The sequence below is a fragment of the Hoplias malabaricus genome, chromosome 1 (assembly GCF_029633855.1).
Source record: "Hoplias malabaricus isolate fHopMal1 chromosome 1, fHopMal1.hap1, whole genome shotgun sequence".
Lineage (NCBI taxonomy): Eukaryota > Metazoa > Chordata > Actinopteri > Characiformes > Erythrinidae > Hoplias > Hoplias malabaricus.
In genome coordinates, this window is record NC_089800.1 from 53,085,179 (window position 1) to 53,105,980 (window position 20,802).

General features: G+C 46.4%; 1 protein-coding gene and 1 long non-coding RNA gene across 2 annotated transcripts; both read left to right on the forward strand.

Moving 5' to 3' along the window:
* Positions 1-257: 257 nt before the first annotated feature.
* On the forward strand, positions 258-2,507 carry LOC136705766 (uncharacterized). Its single transcript, XR_010804085.1, has 3 exons — positions 258-499; positions 1,635-1,717; positions 2,455-2,507. It is a non-coding gene; the product is annotated as an uncharacterized lncRNA (long non-coding RNA).
* Positions 2,508-5,221: 2,714 nt separating this feature from the next.
* Positions 5,222-19,831, forward strand: slc36a4 (solute carrier family 36 member 4). Its single transcript, XM_066666754.1, has 12 exons — positions 5,222-5,362; positions 5,514-5,586; positions 6,782-6,881; positions 8,047-8,137; positions 8,877-8,965; positions 9,893-9,988; positions 10,437-10,521; positions 10,861-11,127; positions 11,285-11,383; positions 11,621-11,790; positions 13,117-13,286; positions 17,549-19,831. The coding sequence occupies exons 2-12, from the start codon at positions 5,565-5,567 to the stop codon at positions 17,839-17,841; spliced, it is 1,482 nt and encodes a 493-aa protein (XP_066522851.1). The 5' UTR covers positions 5,222-5,362; positions 5,514-5,564; the 3' UTR covers positions 17,842-19,831.
* The last annotated feature ends 971 nt before the right edge of the window (positions 19,832-20,802 follow it).

Genomic DNA, 20,802 nt, shown 5'->3' on the forward strand with positions numbered 1-20,802 from the left:
CAGTGGAGTGTTTGGACGTCGTTTTAATGTTGTGGCTCATCAGTTTACTTCAGTCTAGCTGTTATTTTCAGTGTTGATGACGTGTCTGAAAGCTCCTTGCAGATCCAGTTGGTGGCGCTGCTCTGCTGCTACAAAATCCGAGTTTAATTCCTCTATAATCCGGGTTTACATTTAGTTTAGTCCCGGTACCGACCACCGGGGGACATTCGCTCTATTTAACTTGTATTGCTGTCCTTGTGGGGACTGAAAGAGGAGTGGGTGTGTGTGTGTGAGAGAGAGAGAGAGTATGTGAGAAACTGTGTGTGTGTGTGTGTGTGTGTTATTTTTGTCCTCGCGCTCTCGCCGTACTGCTCGAGCTCGGAGCTCTAACTTTTGCTCGGTTGCAGCTGTGAGCACGAGGCTTCAAACTCAGCGGAGAACACCTGGAAACATCTGGAACTCAAACCTAACACCACTTTAACGAGGTTTGCTGAAGCGCGAGAGCGAGGAAAGCGTGAAGGTGAGGCACGCGCGCGACTTCCAGCACGGTCCAGCTTGTGTGTGTGTGTGTGTGTGTGTGTGTTTGCCTGCTTGCTTGCTGAATGTATACAACAGAAACTGGTGTGTTTCCCGTTCCACCTTAATTCCCGCAACTATTATTCGTGTTCCACCTTAAATTACGCAGTTGTCGCTGAAGCAGCAACTTCTCGCCGAGGTAACAGTTTTTGGGCTGTGTCCCTATCCGAGCACTAGTGTGTGACGTAGGGAACTATTTAGGGAACTAGGGTGACACACTATCCCCGAGTTACACACAGGCGTCAAATAGTCGTGTACACACCAATCAGCCACAACATTACAACCATCTCCTTGTTTCTACACTCACTCTCTCAACTCAATTGGTTCTTTTAATTACACACAAATGTAGTCCATCTGTTGCTCTGCATACTTTGTTACCCCCTGCCCTTTCACAGCAGTGCTGCTGGAGTTTTTAAACCCTGTGTCCACTCTCTGTCCATTCTGTGAGACACTCTTCCCTCGTTGGTCCACCTTGTAGATGTAAAGTCAGAGACAGTAGCTCATCTGTCGCTGCACAGTGTGTGTCAGTCGTCCTCTAGTCCTTCATCAGTGACACAGGACGCTGTCGGCTGGATTTTTTTGGCCGGTCTTTTTACACACTCACACACTCACGCCTGTGTCTATTGTCAGTCCAGCAGTGACACTGACGGGTTTAAAAACTCAAGCAGCACTGCTGTGTCTGATCCACTCGCACCAGCACAACACACACTAACACACCACCACCACGTCAGTGTCACTGCAGCACTGAGAATGCTCCACCACCACATCACACCTGCTATGTGGGGGTCCTGAGCGCTGAAGAACAGGGGGAAAGGGGGGCTGGGGGTAACAACATTGTTTTGTGTAATGGAGACACACACCCTACATTCTTTTAGTGTTTAACGGTTTACGCCCAGTTCTTGTTTGTGTGTGTGTGCCTGGAGTTGGGGGGTGTGTTCAGGGTGGGAGTATTGTACTAGAGAGAGAGAGAAAGTGTGTGTGTGTGTTTGGTTTTTGTGTTTCATACCCTTTCCTCTCCAAGCTTTCTCACAGTTGGCCTTTGCAGTGTTGCCATGGAAACGAGTGTGCCCTTTCTGCAGGACCCTGGATGTTTTGTGGGGAAGGCAATGGCCAGCTCAAGAGAATCTGTAAAGAAGTCTGGCTCCAGAAAAGCACCACACAGGTGCTGTCCCTCCTCTCGACCGACACGTTTCCATGGGAGGTGGGTGGGGGGGGATATAATGTAATGCCAGCTGTAAACAGGCACTGCCTCAACCCATGGGAGGGGAATGCAAACTGCACAGATCTGTCACATCAGCCGACAGTCAGCACAGTGACAGGGCGGGAGAGGGGGCTGTCCTACCCACCCAGAGAGTCCAGTTGTGCTCTCTAAAGCCTGGGGTATTAGGTCCAGAGATGTCCCAGAGTGCAGGAGATAATCCGGAACATTACCCGCTCTGATAGGAGGATAAAGTCAGGGTAATGTCCGGGATGAAAGTTGCAGGTGTTTGCGTTCACACATACAGCTCCTCCGGCTAAACCCCAGAACATTTCTGGACGACTGTGTGTGTGTTTGTGTGTGTGAGTGAAAGGGGCATGGGACGTCTGAGGCATCACCTGGGCAACACCTCGTGTTTTGAATCATTTTAAACCAAACACAGGTTTATTTTTAAGCGTTTTCTCTACAGAGAATGTGTCCTCGGAGTCTGTCAATTCAGCTTTAATCCACCACTCCCCCACTGTCCCCCACCGTCTACTGTCCTCACTTTCTGTGAGGGGCTTTTAGAGGAGGACGTCTGGTTCCATTCAGAAAGTGTTTCTGAATGATGTCTGAACCTTGTTTTCCTTTTGATCTTGTGACAGTGGTGATAATCGGTATTTATTAATCATTAATAACTGAGCGTGTGTTTGTTTCTGCAGGTGGAACCTCACTGAGCCTCTCTGGAGTGTGTGAGAACCTCTTCTGCCTGTCTCGCTCTCACTCTTCGTGAAGAGAGTGTGTGTGTGTGTGTGTGCGGGGGAGAGTGCGAGAACCATGCGTCAGCTGAAGGGGAAGCCGAAGAAGGAGTCGTGGAAGGACAAGAAGGAGCGGAAGCAGGCGATGCAGGAGGCGAGAGAGCAGGTGTCCACTGTGGTGCTGCCCACTCTCGCCGTCCTTGTCCTCCTCATCGTCCTCTTCGTCTACGCTGCCACCAGACCCGGAGCTGTCCAGTAGAGATGCCACACCGCTCTGTCCACGTCCACCCCAACCCCAACCCCCCCCCCCCTCCTCTCTCTCCCCCTCCACAAAGACCCCTCACAGAAGTCCACCTTAAACCCACCAGAGAGTCTCCACTGTCTCTGTACTACACGTCTGTGGATGTGAGGCTGCGCACTATGCACCAAGGACAAGACCCAGAGAAAGTGTGCTTGTAGTGAACATGATAAACCTCACAATGGATTAACCCCACTGCGATTGGTTAGGAAGCCCACTGCTCCCAGTAAACAAGCACTGTGATTGGTGAGAGGCCTTTTTGCATAAAGCAGCCTTTTAACTATATCAGCATAACAAACAATAGGCCAAACTGGCTGTTTCCTAAATGGCTCGGTGTCGGACTTGCAGTCACACGTGTGTGTGTGTGTGTGTGTGTCTGCCATTCTCAGTCAAGGGCTGTTGTCACTGGTCAGAGCTCATTTGCATATTTGCACACCACTCGGATCTCAGTATTGCAAAAACTAACATTTAATAGTATGTTTATTAGCCAGCAATATATCATGTGCCCCCATGTGGCTGCGTCCCAAATGGCTCCCTACTAAGCTCTGGTGCACTATTTGGACATACACCTCTGTTTGACTATATGCTCATAAAGCTCAGTTGCATAATGCAGCATATTAAAACGTATAATATAAGCATTGCTAAGGTCAGTGTTGTTAACTGTGTAATGGCTGTGTCCCAAATGGCATCCCATTAGACGTCTAGAGGGCTTATTTGCATAATGCAGCCAACTGCAACATCGGCGTTGCAGTAATGTGTAACCAGCAGTGCAAGGTGCAACCCTAAGTGGCTGTGTCCCAAATGGCTCTGTCCTGGAATTGTAGTTCACTAGCTGGGTTTAGAAGCTATTAATTCCGGTGTAGTGCCCTACCTAGGGAGTAGAGAGCAGTTTGGGACACGATTACCCATTTGTTGGTTTCTTTCTCTCTACCTTCTCCCTGTTTCCCGCTCAATATTCCAATTGACTGGCTGGAAGCACACAGTGGAGAGACTGTTAAGGTGGAATGTTAAGGTGGAAGTGATTTAGCTTCCACTTCCGGACTGGGGGGTGGCGGAGGCCGTGTTTTTTGGGCCTGCTGCTGTTTACAGGATGTTTGATCTACACGCCAAAGAACCTGGGACTCTCGTTGGGCTCTGTGGATGATCCAGATGTTCCAGACTTCACACACACACCTGTTCATTTAGTTGAATGGATGTCAATGGACACTAATTTTACACTTCAGTGTCTTTTCAGCTGAATCCAAATGAATTAACAATGTCTTTCCATCACATGTCTTCTTGTCCTGGTTGTAGTGTCTCTTAAAGGAGCACTCCACCCCATTCCCAAAATCCCTGCTCTCCCCAATCCAGTGTGTGAGCTAATACAGTGGAGGTGAATGATTCTCCAGACCACAGCCCCGGCATTTTGTTCCCACTCCATCTTTATCAACAGTGACCTTCACCAGTGACCTAGAGGAGGACGTTTGGCTCCATTCACCTCCACTGAAACACACTCCACCACTGTGTTTACACCTCACGCAGTGTGTCATAAGCGGGTTCTGGAAAGTGGGTGGAGTCTGGGTTGGAGTGTTTCTGAATGGTGCAGGGTTGGAAGCTTGTTGTCCTTTTGTTCTTGTGACAGTGTTCACACATTCTCCTCTGAACTGATGCAGTGTGGGGACAGAGTTTGGTGTCTGTTGCTTAAAAGGCCAACTACGTATCCGCCACTTCTCGCTCGTTCAGCTTATGTTTAATAATATATGATTGATAGTTTTATTGAAGTGTTTTATCCAGTGGAGTGTGTTTACGGCCCCTGAATCCACTTTACACACCCTCTCCTCGACGTGCCTTTATTAAACCATGTTTCTTAAGGGGTTACTGTTGCGACTGTAGTGTGTGTGCGTCATTTCAAGAGAAGGAACATATAGAAGTGACGTATAAACCACACATTTTACAGCTGACCTTGCGTTACAAATGTGCCTTAACAAACTTTGAGATAATTAAAAAACAATGTTTCTGACTCCCTTCTGTGTGGATTCTTTCTTTCTTTACTGTCTGGAGATAGCTTCTTCTCTTCTTGCGCCCTCTAGTGGTCAAAAGCAACAGTTCGCAGTAGAGGACGTGGCTTATATTCACCCTTAAAGAGACAGGACATGAAATCAAAAATGTTTATAATAAATATTGAGGAGTAAATGCAGCATACTGGCCCTTTAACACACACAAAGCCTTTTTTTGACTGTCTTGTTATACCTTAATGTTTGACAACAAAGCTAAAAATGTTTAATATTACACACTCAGTAAATTGCTCTGTTGATGGATGGAGGGAGAATAAAATGCTAGGTGTGTGTGTGTGTTATAGACTTGTGTTGACAACTCACGCAGGGGATTATGAGCGCTTTCTGGAATTTCGGTGAGTTGCCCTTTAAGGCGCTGATGACGTGGTGCGCGGGTTTTGTCGATGCTATGCGCAGGTCTTGAGCTCCCGGATCCCAGCGACCGTGTCCAGCGCGAGGGCCACCGACACCGAGCCGTCCGCGCGCCCCTTGGATTCCGTGGGGCTCGAGCCGCTGGCATCGTGACACTTGCGCGCTCCCGGTACGTATTTGCTGGTCTCGCGCCATGAATCTCGACCGAGACCGATATGCAAATCAGTCTGAGCCACAGTGCACAGCGGCGGTGCTCGAGCACAAACCGCACATATCTGATAACGCCGTGTTTGTGGGTTTTTATTTTTGTTGTTTGACAGGCGCACGCGCAAAACCGCGACACGTCACACCGCACAAATGACCGACAGAGGATGGGACCAACAGAGCAACTCGGTACTTTAATCAATCAATAATCAATACTCTCTCTCTTTCAGAATTATTCTCTCACGCGTTCGTTCTTCTCTCATCTCTTATCTCAGGAATTCTCTCACTTTCTCTCTCTCTCTCTCTCTGCCTCTGCTTTTTCTCTCTCACTTTTTTTTCTCTTTCCTTTCTATTCTTTCTGTTACTCACGTGTTCTCTTTTGATATATTTTATCTTCTTACATATTTTCCTTCTTTCTTTTTTGTTGTGTACGTTTCACTGATGAAATAAGTCTTTTACATGTACTTTAACATACTGTCTCTTGGTCCCCAGAGAGAGACAGAGAGAAAGAGAGATGTAGGGAGGGAGAGAGAGAGAGACAGATGTAGGGAGAAGGAAAGAGAGATGGAAGGAGAGAGGGATGTAGAGAGAGAGGGAGGGATGTAGGGAGAAGGAGAGGGAGAGAGGGATGTAGGGAGAGAGAAGGAGAGTGAGAGAGGGATGTAGAGAGAGAGGGATGTAGGGAGAAGGAAAGAGAGAGGGATGTAGGGAGAGAGAAGGAGAGGGATGTAGGGAGAAGGAGAGGGAGAGAGGGATGTAGAGAGAGAGGGATGTAGGGAGAAGGAAAGAGAGAGGGATGTAGGGAGAGAGAAGGAGAGGGATGTAGGGAGAGAGAAGGAGAGGGATGTAGGGAGAGAGAAGGAGAGGGATGTAGGGAGAAGGAGAGGGAGAGAGGGACGTAGAGAGAGAGGGATGTAGGGAGAAGGAGAGGGAGAGGGATGTAGGGAGAAGGAAAGAGAGATGTAGGGAGAGAGAAGGAGAGAGGGATGTAGGGAAAAGGAGAGGGAGATAGGGATGTAGGGAGAGAGTAAAAAACAACAGCACGAAAGAGCTGAAAAGAAAAGGGGGATAAAGAGGAAGAAGAAGAAGAGATGAAAACAGGGACAAGAACAAAAGAGTCTCAGGAGAGAAGAGGGATAGAGCAAGAGGCAGAACTTGTTGTGGAGGGTGGGGTCAGTGTAATGAGGAAGCAGAGATAGGGGCCAGGGATGGTGTTAAAGGACGTCCTAGAACTGCTGATCTTACGTGTGTGTGTGTGGGGGGGAGTGAAGGGATAGAAGAAGTGGTGTATATATCATATGGTGTATTTAATGTGGATTTTAAGGTGTCTTTTAAAGTTGTATTATTAAATATCTCTTCACTCCTGGCCTCTGCCTGTGGTCAGATATGGAGGTCATGACGCCGCTGATGGAGGACGGGGGAGGGGACGATGACGAGAACTCGGACGAGGACCGTGACCCCCAGCAGAGCACACGTGGCATCACGTGAGTCTGACCTTTGATCTCAGACCCCTACGCACTTGTAATCTCCCTCTCCTTCCAGAATCAGGGGGGTCCCTTGTGTCCTGGGGGACCAATCATGTCTCAGTAAGGAAGCAGAGAGGTATTCTGGTCCGCTCTGGTCCACACTGGTCCCCTGTGGTCCCCACTAGTCCCCTGAGGTCCACACTAGTCCCCTGAGGTCCACACTAGTCCCCTGAGGTCCACACTAGTCCCCTATGGTCCACACTAGTTCCCTGTAGTTCACACTGGTCCTCTCTGGTCCCCACTAGTCCCCTGTGGTTCACACTGGTCCTCTCTGGTCCCCACTAGTCCCCTGTGGTTCGCACTGGTCCTCTCTAGTCCCCACTAGTCTCCTGTAGTCCACACTAGTCCCCTGTGATTTGCACTGGTCCTCTCTTGTCCCCACTAGTCCCCTGGGGTTTGCACTAGTCCCCTGTGTTTCGCACTAGTCCCCTGTAGTCCAGACTAGTCCCCTGTGGTTCACACTGGTCCTCTCTGGTTCACACAAGTCCCCTGTGGTCCAGACTATTTCCCTTTGGTTCACAATGGTCCTCTCTGGTCCCCACTAGTCCCTTGTACTCCATACTAGTCCCCTGTAGTCCACACTACTCCCCTGTGGTTAACACTGGTCCTCTCTGGTCCCCACTAGTTCCCTGTGGTCCCCACTAGTCCCCTGTGATTCGCAATGGTCCTCTCTGGTTCACACTAGTGCCCTGTGGTTCGCACGGGTCCTCTCTGGTTCACACTAGTCCCCTGTGGTTCATACTAGGCCCCTGTAGTCCACACTAATCCCCTGTGGTTCGCACTGGTCCTCTCTGGTTCACACTAGTCCCCTGTGGTCCAGACTAGTTCCCTTTGGTTTGCACTGGTCCACTCTTAAGTGGGCAGGAAGTCTGGTGCAGGAATGTGATTGGCTGTTGACTGTTGAAAAGTAAACAAATCTTATTGGTTGTGTTGAATAGTAATGTTGTGATATTTGTTGCTATGAACCCTGATCTTCACTAGAGGGCAGCACGGTGTAGAGACACTGATCATTCTCTCTCACACTCTCTGTCTATTTTTTCTCTGTCTCTTTCTCCTCTCTCTTTACTCTGTTTTTTTTACCCTCTCCCTCCTTCTTTCTTTCTCTCTCTTCTCTCTCTCTCAGGTTCACACAGACCTTGCTGCACTTGTTAAAGGGGAATATTGGGACAGGGCTGCTGGGGTTGCCTCTGGCAGTGAAGAATGCTGGGATAGCGGTGGGTATAGACCTCCTGGACACTCCCCAGCTCTGCTCACAAAATAGTGGACCCTGAGGGGCTTGTGTTCATCTGATACTGAATCGTTTACAATAATATCTGAGTCATTCAGAGGACTCACTGAATAGTGCATAGTACCTACTGCATCATTTCAACAAATCACTGAATCGTTCACAGTACTGGATCATTCATATTAATCACAGAATAATTCATGGTACATACAGAATCATTCCTATGAATCACTGAATCATTTAGTCTAGTCAACCATTAATTACTGAATAGTTTGAAGTAGGTATTGAATCATTGTTATTTATCAGAGAATCATTTATGGTATTTATGAATCATTAATAGTAGCAATTCATTCACTTTAGTTATATAATAATTCAGAGTGCATACTGAATCGATTCAATTAATTTTTAAATAATGTATAATGTTCATTGATACCTTTCTTTATGAATAGTTCATAATAGACACAGAATGATTCTTATTGATGGTGAATACCTCATTATATTTATGAATCATTTATAAGACTGATTCATTTAAAATAGGCACTGAATAGTTGTATTATATACACTGAATCATTATATGAATCACTGAATACTTTTTTAATGAATAGCTCATAGCAGCTACTGATACAATCATTCTCTCTCTCTCCCTCTCCCCCTCTCTCCCTCCCTCCCTCCCTCCCTCCCTCCCTCTCTCCCTCCCTCGCTCCCTCCCTCCCTCCCTCCCTCTGCAGTTAGGGCCGGTGTGTTTGGTGTTGATGGGGGTGGTCTGTGTTCACTGTATGCACATCCTGGTGAACTGCAGCCACCAGCTCAGTGAAAGGTGAGGATCAGTACAGTCCCTCCTCCAAGTTAGTGTCCTCCTCCAAGCGTGTTGAGGGGTTATATCAGCAGTACATTATAACAAATGTGAGCTATACCATGCAACCTGATTTTATTTAATCTCAACACTAACTCCTAATGTACTGCCGATATAACCCCTCAACACGCTCGGAGGAGGACACTTAACTCCTAATGTACTGCCGATATAACCCCTCAACACGCTCGGAGGAGAACACTAACTCCTAATGTACTGCTGATATAACCCCTCAATAACAACAAAAGTACAAATAATAATAACATCAAGACAAAGAAAGAACAGAGGGAGAAAATGAAGAATGATATAGAAGCAGGGCAAATAAACAGAGAGAGAAAATGAATTAGAGTGAGGAGAAAGAGGGAAGGAATAGTGGGAGAGAAGTGGAATATAGCAGTAGAGAGAAAGAGGGATGGAGGAAGGAAGGATTATATAGAGAATTAATAGAGGGACGGAAAGAGAGAGAAAGGGACGGGGGGTGGGAGGGAGAATGGAAATAGAGAGAGAAAAAATAATGAATGCAGGGAGAGGGAATGAATAGAGAGATAGGAATTTACCTAAAGAGAGCAGCATGAATGCAGTGCAGGGAGAATGAAAAACGAGAGATGGATGGGCAGAGAGTATGAATAGAGAGAGAGAGAAGTATTTGTGTAACAGAATTATAATTTGACTGTATCAGAGAAACTGGGTCACATACTGTTTATTCACATTATAGACTGAATTGTGTGCGTGTGTGCGCGCATGCGCGCATGCCTTTCTGTATTTGTGTCCTCTCTACACACACACACCCACATGCGTATATAGGATATTCCTACTCCTTCATTCTTTTCTCTCTCTCTCTCTCTCTCTCTCTCTCTCTCTCTCTCTCTCTCTCTCTCTCTCTCTCTCTCTCAGGATGAAGAAGTCTCCTCTGGGCTATAGTGACACTGTGGCTGTTGCCATGGAGACAAGCTCCTCCCACTGCCTGAGGAGAGGTGCTCATTTTGGGAGGTGAGCTCTATCCCAACATGCACTTCAGCAGCGTGTGTGTGTATATATGTGTGTGTATATATGTGTGTGTGTGTGAGAGAGAGAGTCTGTAAATGCTTCTGTTTAGCTGTTATCAGTCAAAATGAACATAAAAATTGAATCCCATTTTAGTTGAGTGTTTCTTCTTTTTATTAAAATTTTGGAGCTAAACTCCTAGCAAAGTGGATGAGTTTCTCTCTGTTCGGAAAGTGTCCAGGGGCATTTGGAGGTGTGGCTAGTCTACCGAGCATCTCAGGGCACCTCAGCTGTGGGTGTTCAGGGAGGAGACAGTGCTGTTCCCCCACTCCCCCAATTTCTAACCTTCTGTAAATTTTCTAGAATAAAAGTTCTGCCAAATTCTTGAAAAGCCCTTTGTGTTTGGAGTAAATGATTGCTTCACTGATGGACATCTGTTATTTTTGTTCACCAGACACCTGGTGAACTTCTTCCTAGTTTTGACCCAGCTGGGCTTCTGTAGTGTTTACTTCGTCTTCCTGGCAGAGAATATCAAACAGGTAAACACACTCAACCAATCAGAATCTAGCTTTAAACCTAATTAAACAGGTAAACACACTCGACCAATCAGAATCCAGTCTTATATGTAAACAAACCGGTAATCACACTTCCAGTAAGAATCCAGAATTAGGTAAACACCAAACACCCTTGTCCAGTCAGCATCCAGAATTATGTAAACACACTTGTCCAATCAAAATCCAGTTTTTAGCTAAACACACAAACTCACTCATCCAGGGTTTAACTTAATATGTAAATAAACAGGTAAACACACTCGCCCAATCCGAATCTAAATTTAAAGCTGAGTATATGACCGTGTGCGTGTGTGTGTGTGTGTTTAGGTGGTTGAGGGTCACCGTGGGAACTCCACAGCGACGGGAGCTGTGATGACGCTGTACTCTAACAGATCGGATGGGGCTGGTCCTAATGCTGCAGTTACCGTGGCGACACCACTGGACCTGGACCAGCGCGTGTACATGGTCCTGCTGCTGCCGCTCCTCGTCGTCCTCTCCTTCGTCACTGACCTCAGGAGCATGGCTGCCCTCTCCGCTGCTGCCAACATCTGCATGGCCATCAGCATCGTGCTCATCTTCACCTACGTCCTCCACGTAAGTCTGAATATTAATAAAATATTACTGATAATAATAATAATAATAATAGAACAATCTTTAAATCCATATCTCAGTTGGTTTTGATGTTGATTTAGACACTTCTCACACACAAGGTTTGTATATTGTGTGTGTGTGTGTGCGTGTGTGTGTGCAGGATGTAGGTGACCCACGCCGGCTCCCGTTTGTTTCCACTTGGAGTAAATTCCCATTCTTTTTCGGTACGGCCATCTTCGCCTTTGAAGGGATAGGAGTGGTAAGTTTTTGGGGATAAAAAAAGTGTGTGTGTGTGTGTGTGATCCTTGCCCTCTTTTAGCTCCAAACACTACCTCCAGCAGCTACAGAAGATTTTCCAGGAGGAGTTCTCGCATCCACATGTTGTGCAGGTCTCTGAGGGTCTGTGTGTTGTCATGTTCAGACGCTGTGGTCTCTGGGAGTGATGCTGGTGCACGCTTCAGTATTTATTCCTTGTTTTATTTTTATTCTTTGGCAGGTTCTTCCTCTCGAGAACCAGATGAAGGAACCCAAGCGTTTCTCTCAGGCTCTGGACATCGGGATGGGCATCGTCATCGTCCTCTACGTTTCCCTGGCAACGCTTGGTTACCTGTGCTTTGGCGACGACATTAAAGGCAGCATCACGCTCAACTTGCCACATGACACCTGGTAACCATAGCAACCTTACTTAAACCCATACCTTAACCTAAATCCTAATCTATTTTTAAACCCAGTCTTGAACTTAGACCCATAACTAGTTCCTAACTTAAATCTAAACATAAACCCAAACCCGTATTTAAAACAAAACAAACCAAAACCCGCACTTAAATCTGAACATAAAACAAAACCCAAATTTAAACCCAATCCTGAACCTGCATCAAAGCCCAAACCAAATTATTAACTTAAACCCAAACCTTAACCTCAGTCCAAATCTATATTTAAATTTAGACCTAAACCCAAATTCAACCTCAGGTTTAAACCCAAACTCAAAACTAAACCCAATCTTAAACCTGAGCCCAAACCTACACCTGAACCTTAAATTAAACTTGAACCCCAAACTTAACCGAAACCCAAATATGAACAGGAGCCCAAACTTAAACCTGAACCTAAACGCAGACCCAAACCTTGTCCAGCAGGTGTCCGGTGACGGGGGTCAGTAAAATCCCCTCAGCGCTGTAAGGGTTAAACCTGAGAGGGATATTTCCGATGTCCATCTGCTGTCTCCGGCTGAGGACGGGACACCGTCTCGGATCCTGGGATCAGACCGGTCTTGTGACAGGAGATAAAAGCTCTTAGCCGGAGTGATGTTTATTGACGTCCCGTGGTTTATTCCAGGTTCTGCTCCGAGTCGGAAGCTTTTACCTGAGCTTAGGATCTGTCTGAATTTTAATCCTCTGAGATTTCAAAGACGAGCTTCCTGAGCGGATTCACACGTCTCAGGGAAAATCAAACCACCTTAAAAGAGCTTGTTTACCTGAACTTTCCACTTCAGAAGCAAGCTCTGGAGTTATTTATAATCAGCTAGAAGACCCCCTGAACCTGAAAGCGTGATTTCTAAAAGGTGAACTCTAAGCAATGCGCCTCTGGAAGGGGGGTCCCAGGGGGGTCCTGAGAGTCGTTCTGGAAAAATATACAGCTCCAAAGTGATGCACAGTCCTCCTGGAATGGTGGTGAATGGAGGTGCTATTGATGCTATCGCCCCCCCACCGTCAACCCCCCCCAATTTCTCCAGCAAAGACAGACAGAACTCACACTGGAACTAAACAGTAGGGGACGCTGCTGATTTCTTCCATCTCACATTGACACAGAAAGGTTTGTGTGGATCAAACTGTATTGATTATATTGTAAAAGTTACTGGGCTTTATGGGAGGTTTAATCGCCCCGTGGTAGCTCAAGGAGAGGGCAGATTGTGGTTTAATGTCCCTGGAAGGAGCTCAGAGACCAGGGACCGTCATTACGTCCCCTACTTGTGGTTAAAATTGTCCCTGTGTCCAGGTCAAACCTCCTGGTGAAGGTGCTGTACTCCTTTGGCGTTTACGTCAGTTTCGCCGTTCAGTTCTTTGTTCCGGCCGAGATCCTGGTGCCGGCCGTGTGTGAACACGTCTCCGAGGGGTGGAGACGAACTGCCGACCTCTGCACTAGGACCGTCCTCGTCATCATCACCTGTGAGTAGACAATGCACACACACACACACACACACACACACACACACAAACACTGACACATTGGTTGTAGTAATAAATAATTATTACTGCAGCTAACTAACGCTACACATACCCCCTAACTCTAACCTCAGTGAACGAAAATAAATAATTTCACTCTCAATTAAAAAAAAAAGCCACAAAATGCGACGTATTCCTATCCTCGTGAGGACAAACCGACAAATATAAAAACAAAACACTCCCCCTCTCTTATCGTCGTGATCCTCTTTCTGTCTTTCTTTTCTCTCTCTCCGTTTGGTGTCTCTACTTTTATTCTTTTTTTAATTTTTATTTTACTCTATTGTTCTTTCTTTCCTTCCTCTGTATCTCTCGCTTTTCTATTATTTTGCTTTTGTCTTTATTCTCACTCTCTTTGTCTTTGTCGTTCTCGTTCTCTCTCTGTGATTGGTCAGAATGCTCACAGTGGACATTAGACAAGCGCTGTGATTGGTTTGTTCACAGTCTAAGACAATTCTTAATCATCAGCAAATTGTGTAGTCTCATTGTGAAACTGTGTGTGTGTGTATATGCGTACATATATATATAATGTATACAGTAGTGTGTCTCTCTCTCTCTCTCTCTCTCTCTCTCTCTCTCTCTCTCTCTCTCTCCCAGCTCCCTTTTCTCATTCCACTGCTCATCCCTCCATTCCTCACGTCTCCCTCACTCCTCTCATACTCCTGAGGGCAATGATGGATTGAGGCACTGCTGTGTGTGTGTGTGTGTGTATGAGTGGGTGTGTGTTGTGTATCTTCTGGGGCAGGTATTTTTACTGTGTGTGTAGTGTGTTTGCAGCTACAGGTTTCTCTATTATGTGTGTGTGTGTGTGTGTGTGTGTGTGTGTGTGTGTGTGTGTGTGTGTGTGTGTGTGTGTGTGTGTGTGTGTGACACATGGCAGAGTTGAGGGACTCCCTCGGTGTCCACTCGTTTATCTCCGTCTCCTGGAAGCTCTGTGAATGATTACCTGCCAGGCCATAGGAGACAGGCCCATCGCAGAGCTCTGCCTTGAGGCCCTTCATAGGGCTCTATCTTGCAGCTCCACAGTTTAGCTCCTTGGTGAAGCCTATCGTGGAGATGCACCACAAAATCCATCATTTGACTATGTGCTGAGACATGTCAGGGAGCTCCCTCGGGACGTGTGCTGGGAGAGCAAGAGAAAAATATATATAAATAAAAAAGAGTAAATAAGAAGTTGGGCTATTTTCTGACTTTGAACATTAATAAACTTCAAAGATATATTTAAGCTCGTAGTAGAGGGCCCCACAATCGAGCTCCAAGATGCGCCTCATATTAGTGGTTCCAGGTTAATGTTTTGTTTTCTGATGTGGACTGAAACACTACGTTTTTATTGCAGGGCCTTCAATCATGCAATCATGAAGCTCTGCATTAGGGCATATAATTCTCTCTCAGTCTTTGAGAATTAAATTTTGTTCATGCTTGGTTTACTTTGAGGCCCCTTGCGGAGCTCCGTGCTGAAGCTTATAGTTATTCTTCATTGTTGGTAAGTGATTTCAGTCCATAGAAAAGTGGGCCCAATCTCCAGTCTTTTATAGTGAACCCTGTCACGGAGCTCCGCAGTGGGGCCCATAAGTCCATTTCAGACCCTTATAAAAAAATTTGTTCCTAAATCCATGTATGATTTGTGATGTAGCTCCAAATCTTGGTGAGTTATTCGCTGATTTGATTTGAAAGTGGAGTAAATGGAAGCTCTTTGTGAAATGTAGGGCCCAGACGTTCTTAAAGTGGGCCCTATTGTGGAGCTCTTCTGTGAGGCCCATAGTTCTGGTTCTGGAAGATCCGAATGACAGTAAAAGGTTTGTGATGTGGATCCCAGCAATGAGTTGTTATAGTGAGGCCTGTTGTTGAGCTCCGCGATGGGGCCCATTGTTGTCAGGCTATTTTACTGTTTCTTATGTCACTTTTTTTTCTTTCTCTCTGTATTTACTCCTTTTTCTTGATCTCTGATTTGGTGACAGATCAGGAATGGGATTCCTCACCCCCTCCATCCTTCCCTCTCTCTCTCTCCCTCTCTCCCTCTCTTTCTCTCTCTCTCCTCTCTCTGTCTCTCTCTGATACTGAACTGTATTGCATGCTCGCACAAATATCCTCAGGATATCCTCAGGGTGGCAGCAGTCAACAGGATGAATCTGCTTTGGTGTGTGTGTGTGTGTGAGATAGAGAAGTTGGGTACCGTTCGTTTATATGTATTCATTTGTCCCTGTCGTTACATCCTTTTTCCTTTCTTTCCTTCGTTTCTTTTTTTCCTCTTCCACTTCTATCTTTCACACTCTTATTAAAAAGCTGCAGTGTGTGTGTGTGTGTGTGTGTGTGATGGATTGGAGTGATCTCGTTTTAAAGCTGTGAAAGAGTTTTGTGCTCAGTGTCAGCAGATGTGTGGAGTATTGATTTCTGATTGGCTCATGCAACCGCCCATCAACCACAGAAGTTACACCTATCTTCACACACACACAGACACACACACACACTCACACGCACACACACACATCACTGCAGACAACTCTGCGGTCAGAATGATAACTACAACACACTCGCCCATTTCTCTCTCTATCTCTCTCTCTCTCTCTCCCCCTCCCTCTCTCTTCTATCGCTCTTTTCAGTGACTGAGCATGATTCCCCTGTCGTCTTTTATCACACACACACCCCCTCTTTCCCTCTCTCTCTCTCTCTCTCTCTCTCTCTCTCTCTCTCTCCCTTACAGTTCGCAGTATTTTTTTTCAATGTCAAATGAGGTACTGGGTTTTTGGGGGCTTTACTCTGTGTGTGTGTGTGTGCGTGTGTGCGTGCGTGCATGCGAGAGAGAGAGAGAGAGAGAGACTCAGAAGCTGGAGTATGAGGAGAGTGAAACTTGTTTACTGTTTGTTTATTGTTTGTTTACTGCTCGTGTGAAGGTCAGATGAGACCTGACCCACTGTAAATATTCATCACTTTGTTTATTTGTTTATTATTTACAGACATTGATTACACTCTTTGCTCCGGAGTGATCCTCATTCTGCTGTCGGAGCAAAACCTTGTATCTCCATTTTCAGCTTTAGTTTACACCGGGTCTGAATAATGAGACGACTGGCCCAATAGGAACGCCCCCCCCCACACACACCCCACCGCCACCCCCCTCCACACACCCCACCGCCACCCCCCTCCACAGGGGGCGCCGTAACTAACTCCCTTCAATTCAGACTGGTTTTAATCTTGTGGCTGTATTTTCCCTAGGTGTCACCACAGTGTTGTATTAAAGCCATTGCTCTTCAGTAGCTGCAGCCTGATATAACTGTGCTCTATTAAATGATTATTATTTATTTGTGAACATACTTTATGTTATTAGCACAGACCCATGCTCCCTGAAAACCCCTCGTGCTTGTCGTTGTCGTCCACTGTGTGTCTGAGCACTTTCAGCTCGCTCTTTGAAGGACGTGACTGATGTCCTTGTCGGAGAAACGCAGTTTTATGTCCAGTTATTTATGGAGTGGAAGTGGACGCTGCTCCAGTGGAACTCTCGGTCGGAGGGAAAACACGGAGAAGACCAGGAGCTGGAGTGTGTGGGATCTCAGTCACAGCCGATAATCAGCACTGTGTGTTCTGTAAGACGCTGTGTTTGTGCAGTGCCCTGCGAGGGACTGTGGTGTCCTGCCTGGCGCCCAGTGACTCCTGCTAGACTCTGGTTGTTAAAGAGAATGAATGAGTGAATGTTTTGTCTCATTGCCACAGTTAGAGCTTTTGGTTCTGTGGGGTGTGCCGGGGTTTGTCTTTTGGTTCCAGTTTGGCGTGAGTTGAGTTTCCAGAGTCTTGACAAAACAAAACATGGTTGAAAACAAAAAATAAATACAGATTAAAATGTGTTTTTTTTTCCACAGTTTTGAATTTTCCTTTCCACCTTAAACGGTGGCGCAGCGTTTAAAGTGGAATTGAAAATTCAGTTACGAGATCTCATCAAGACACTGGTTCCTCACTGGGCATGACAGGGGGCGTGGCATGAGCCTGGGGTGACGTGAGCGAGGGGTGGCGTGAGCGAGGGGTGACGTGAGTGTGATGTAGAATGAATGTGTGAGCATGACGTAAGCGTGGCATGAATGTGATGTGACGTGGGCAGGGTGACGTGAGCATGGCATGTGACGTTACACGAGTGTGGTATGAGCGTGACGAGGGGTGACGTGAGCATGACCTTATTTTCCACATGTAGAGTGAAACAGTCTCTCTCTCTCTCTCTCTAGGTGTGGTGGCCATTCTGGTCCCTCGTTTGGACTTGGTGATCTCATTGGTGGGTGCGGTCAGTAGCTCCGCCCTCGCTCTTGTCTTTCCTCCGCTGGTGGAGCTGGTGGTGTGCTCCACTCGTCCTCCCGCACTACTCCTCCTCAAGGATCTCTCCATCGCTGTGCTGGGCTTCCTGGGCTTTCTGACTGGAACCTACGTCACTGTAGGGGAGATCATTTACCCCGAGGACCAGGGAGACCCTCGTCTCCATGACAACAGGAACTGGACCACACCCACTGCCCCGCCCCTTTAACAACTTTAATCACCATGCCCATCTGTTGGGGTCTGGGACAGTCCTTACACAGCTCTGAAGTTGAGGGGGCTTTCTGTAACGGGGTCTTGACTGTTACACACACACACACACACACACACACAGGCTAGTGACCTTGAAATTACAGGTCAATAACTATACAGTCCCTTCATTCCTACTGGGAGACTGACTCTGCGTGTGTGTTTATTCTCCACACACACACACATGCTGCAGTCTTTAATGTTTAAAATCATACGCAATCTCCGTTCATATTCTCAGCCTCTCTTTGAAACACACACACACACACACACACACACACACACACACACACACACACAAGCTCACCACACTCCTCTATTCTGCAATATCATACACACTCTACGAACATATTTCCTCTCTCTCTCGCTCTCTCTCTCTCTTTCTCTCTCTGTGTTTCTCTCTCTCTCTCTCTCTCTCTCTCTCTCTCTCTCTCTCTCTCTCTCTCTCTCTCACTCACACACACACACACACACAAACCAGTGCCCAGCATTCCCCCTGAGTGTATGAGAAGGGAGAGTTATATATATATATATATATATTTCATTTTCCTTTTCATTCCCTCAGCACACACTGCCGTGACCTAAAGTGTGTGTGTGTGTGTGTGTGTGAGAGAGAGAGAGAAAGAGAATCCAAGTGATATTACAATCTGTATCTGTGTTCTTGTTTGGGGAGTGTGTGTGTGTGTGTGTGTGTGTGTGTGTGTGTGTGTGTGTGTTCCTGAATTATAAAACATATTGCACACCTTCCTCTATTTCATTTCCAGTGAAATCCACCAGCCTCCTTTCCTCCCAGAGAGCCTCTATCAGTCGTCCCCCGTCTGCAGACGGACCCCGCGGTCCTTTCATAGGAGTTGGCTGCTCTTTTTCACTCCGTGATGTTGAGGTTTGGGCTCTGGGGCCTCACCCTACACTAGCAACGTCGTCTTCCTTTCTGTTTTCTTTTTGTGTGGGGGACTTTTCCACCTCTTTGGCTTCATGCCCTTGTCTATGTCCTTTACTTTGAAAAAGTTATGTATTTGGGGGGGGGGGGGGGGTGTTATTTTATTATATTTACTTTTTAAGTCCAGCCTTAAGCACTTCCTGAGTCAGAGTCTCCACCCCCAAATCTGTCTGAAACACCACTGCAGTTGTTCTTTAATCAGCATCATGCCCATATAAGGACATCCAGGTCTGAGCTGTCCTGCTCTGAACCACTGTGCTTTGAAATTTGCTACATGCTAACAAGCTAGCACAGCGTCAACCCCACACAGCTCTTCAAGCTCTGTCCCGAGTGGAGATAAGAAGTCTGGCCAGTGTTATGGGGGACTTCCATTGCATGGTTTGTGATGATTGAGTAGTGTTCATTCCCAAAAAACAACAACCTTACTGCTGCCATTGTTGTGGTTTCCAAAGCTCACTGTTCTTGTTATGGTGCTTTTCCATGGCATGGTACCTACTTGGCTGATTTGGCTCCTGGTCCCTTGTAGCTTTTCCACTAGCACAGCGCCCCTGCTCCAAAATGTACCTGGTGTCATCTCAAATCCCCGTCTCTAAAGGCAACAGCGAGCTTTGGAAACCACAATAATCAGCGCTCTGCAAGGTTTACACGCGACGGTTTAGTCCCTACTCAGCTCGCTCTGAACCACGAGAGAACAGCGACTACAATAAAACCCAGTGCCAGGACCTCATTTATCTGACGGAGAAGGAAAAAAAGTAGGGATACCATAATTTTTCTGATGGACAAAAGCGGCTCAGACCCGGACGTCCTTTTACAGGCATCATGACGCTGACTGGTGTGTGACCAATCTGTGTGACCAACTCTAAACATGGAACTAAAATAACGAAACTGAAAAGTGCTCAGTACTGTACCATGGGAACACTCCGAATGTACTGTAAATAAACTCTAATAAAATGTTATGAGATGTTATCAACACATTAATAACCATAACTTGTTTACAGATCTTTAAATAAAAACAACCACAGCAATTCTCCACTCACTATCCACTCTCTCAGCTCCACTGACCACACAGGAGCACTCTGTAGTTCTGCAACTGCAGCCTGTAGTCCAAGTTGCTCTGCATACTTTGTTAGTCCATTTTCACCCTGTTCAACTATGATCAGGACCAACAAGCCCACAGGTGGATCAGACACAGCAGTGCTGCTGGAGTTTATAAACCCCATAGTGTCACTGCTGGGTTGAGAATAGTCCACCGCCTTGTGTCCACTGATCAGCCATTTCCATTGTAACAATTCATCAGTTTCCATGGTTACCCTATATCTGTTTCCATGGTTACTCTACACCCTTTTCTATGGTTGCTCTCAATATAGTGCACTATTATAGGGAACTGAACTCAGGAGGGTAGTGATCGATTTTGGACACTACCTCATGCGGGTTTTACCAAACAGCGCAGTGTATTATGGGTATCCGCTATACACTAGTGTACGTAAGTTGTACACTGTTGCTGTTTGTGGTGCATTGCGGGATTGTTTGTGTGCACTATACAGTGAATATAGCACAGTTCTGGACACAGCACAATGTTACAGAGTATATATTTCCATTGTAACTTTACATCCGTTTCCATGGTTACTGTACAGCGTTTACATTGTTACTGTACACTCGTATCCATACTTATGGTACACCTGTTGCACTTTATCTGCATCCAAATGTGGTGTGTGTGTGTGTATGGGGGGGGGGGGGGGTTTCTGATAAAGTGGCCTGTGAAGGTAGTGGACACTGAGTTTGTTTTGGAAGCACCTTTAAATGTCACGTGACCCTCTCGGCACATGTGTCCTCAATCACGTTTCAGGGCCAGCGTTTCTCACGTGACAAAGATGTAAAGTTTGGTATCAGATTGTCTCATTGTGGACCTTCCCTCATTCTTTCCCTCCTCTCTCTCTTTCTCTCTCTCTCTCTCCTTCTCTCCTCTGGTGTCAATGAATTGCATGT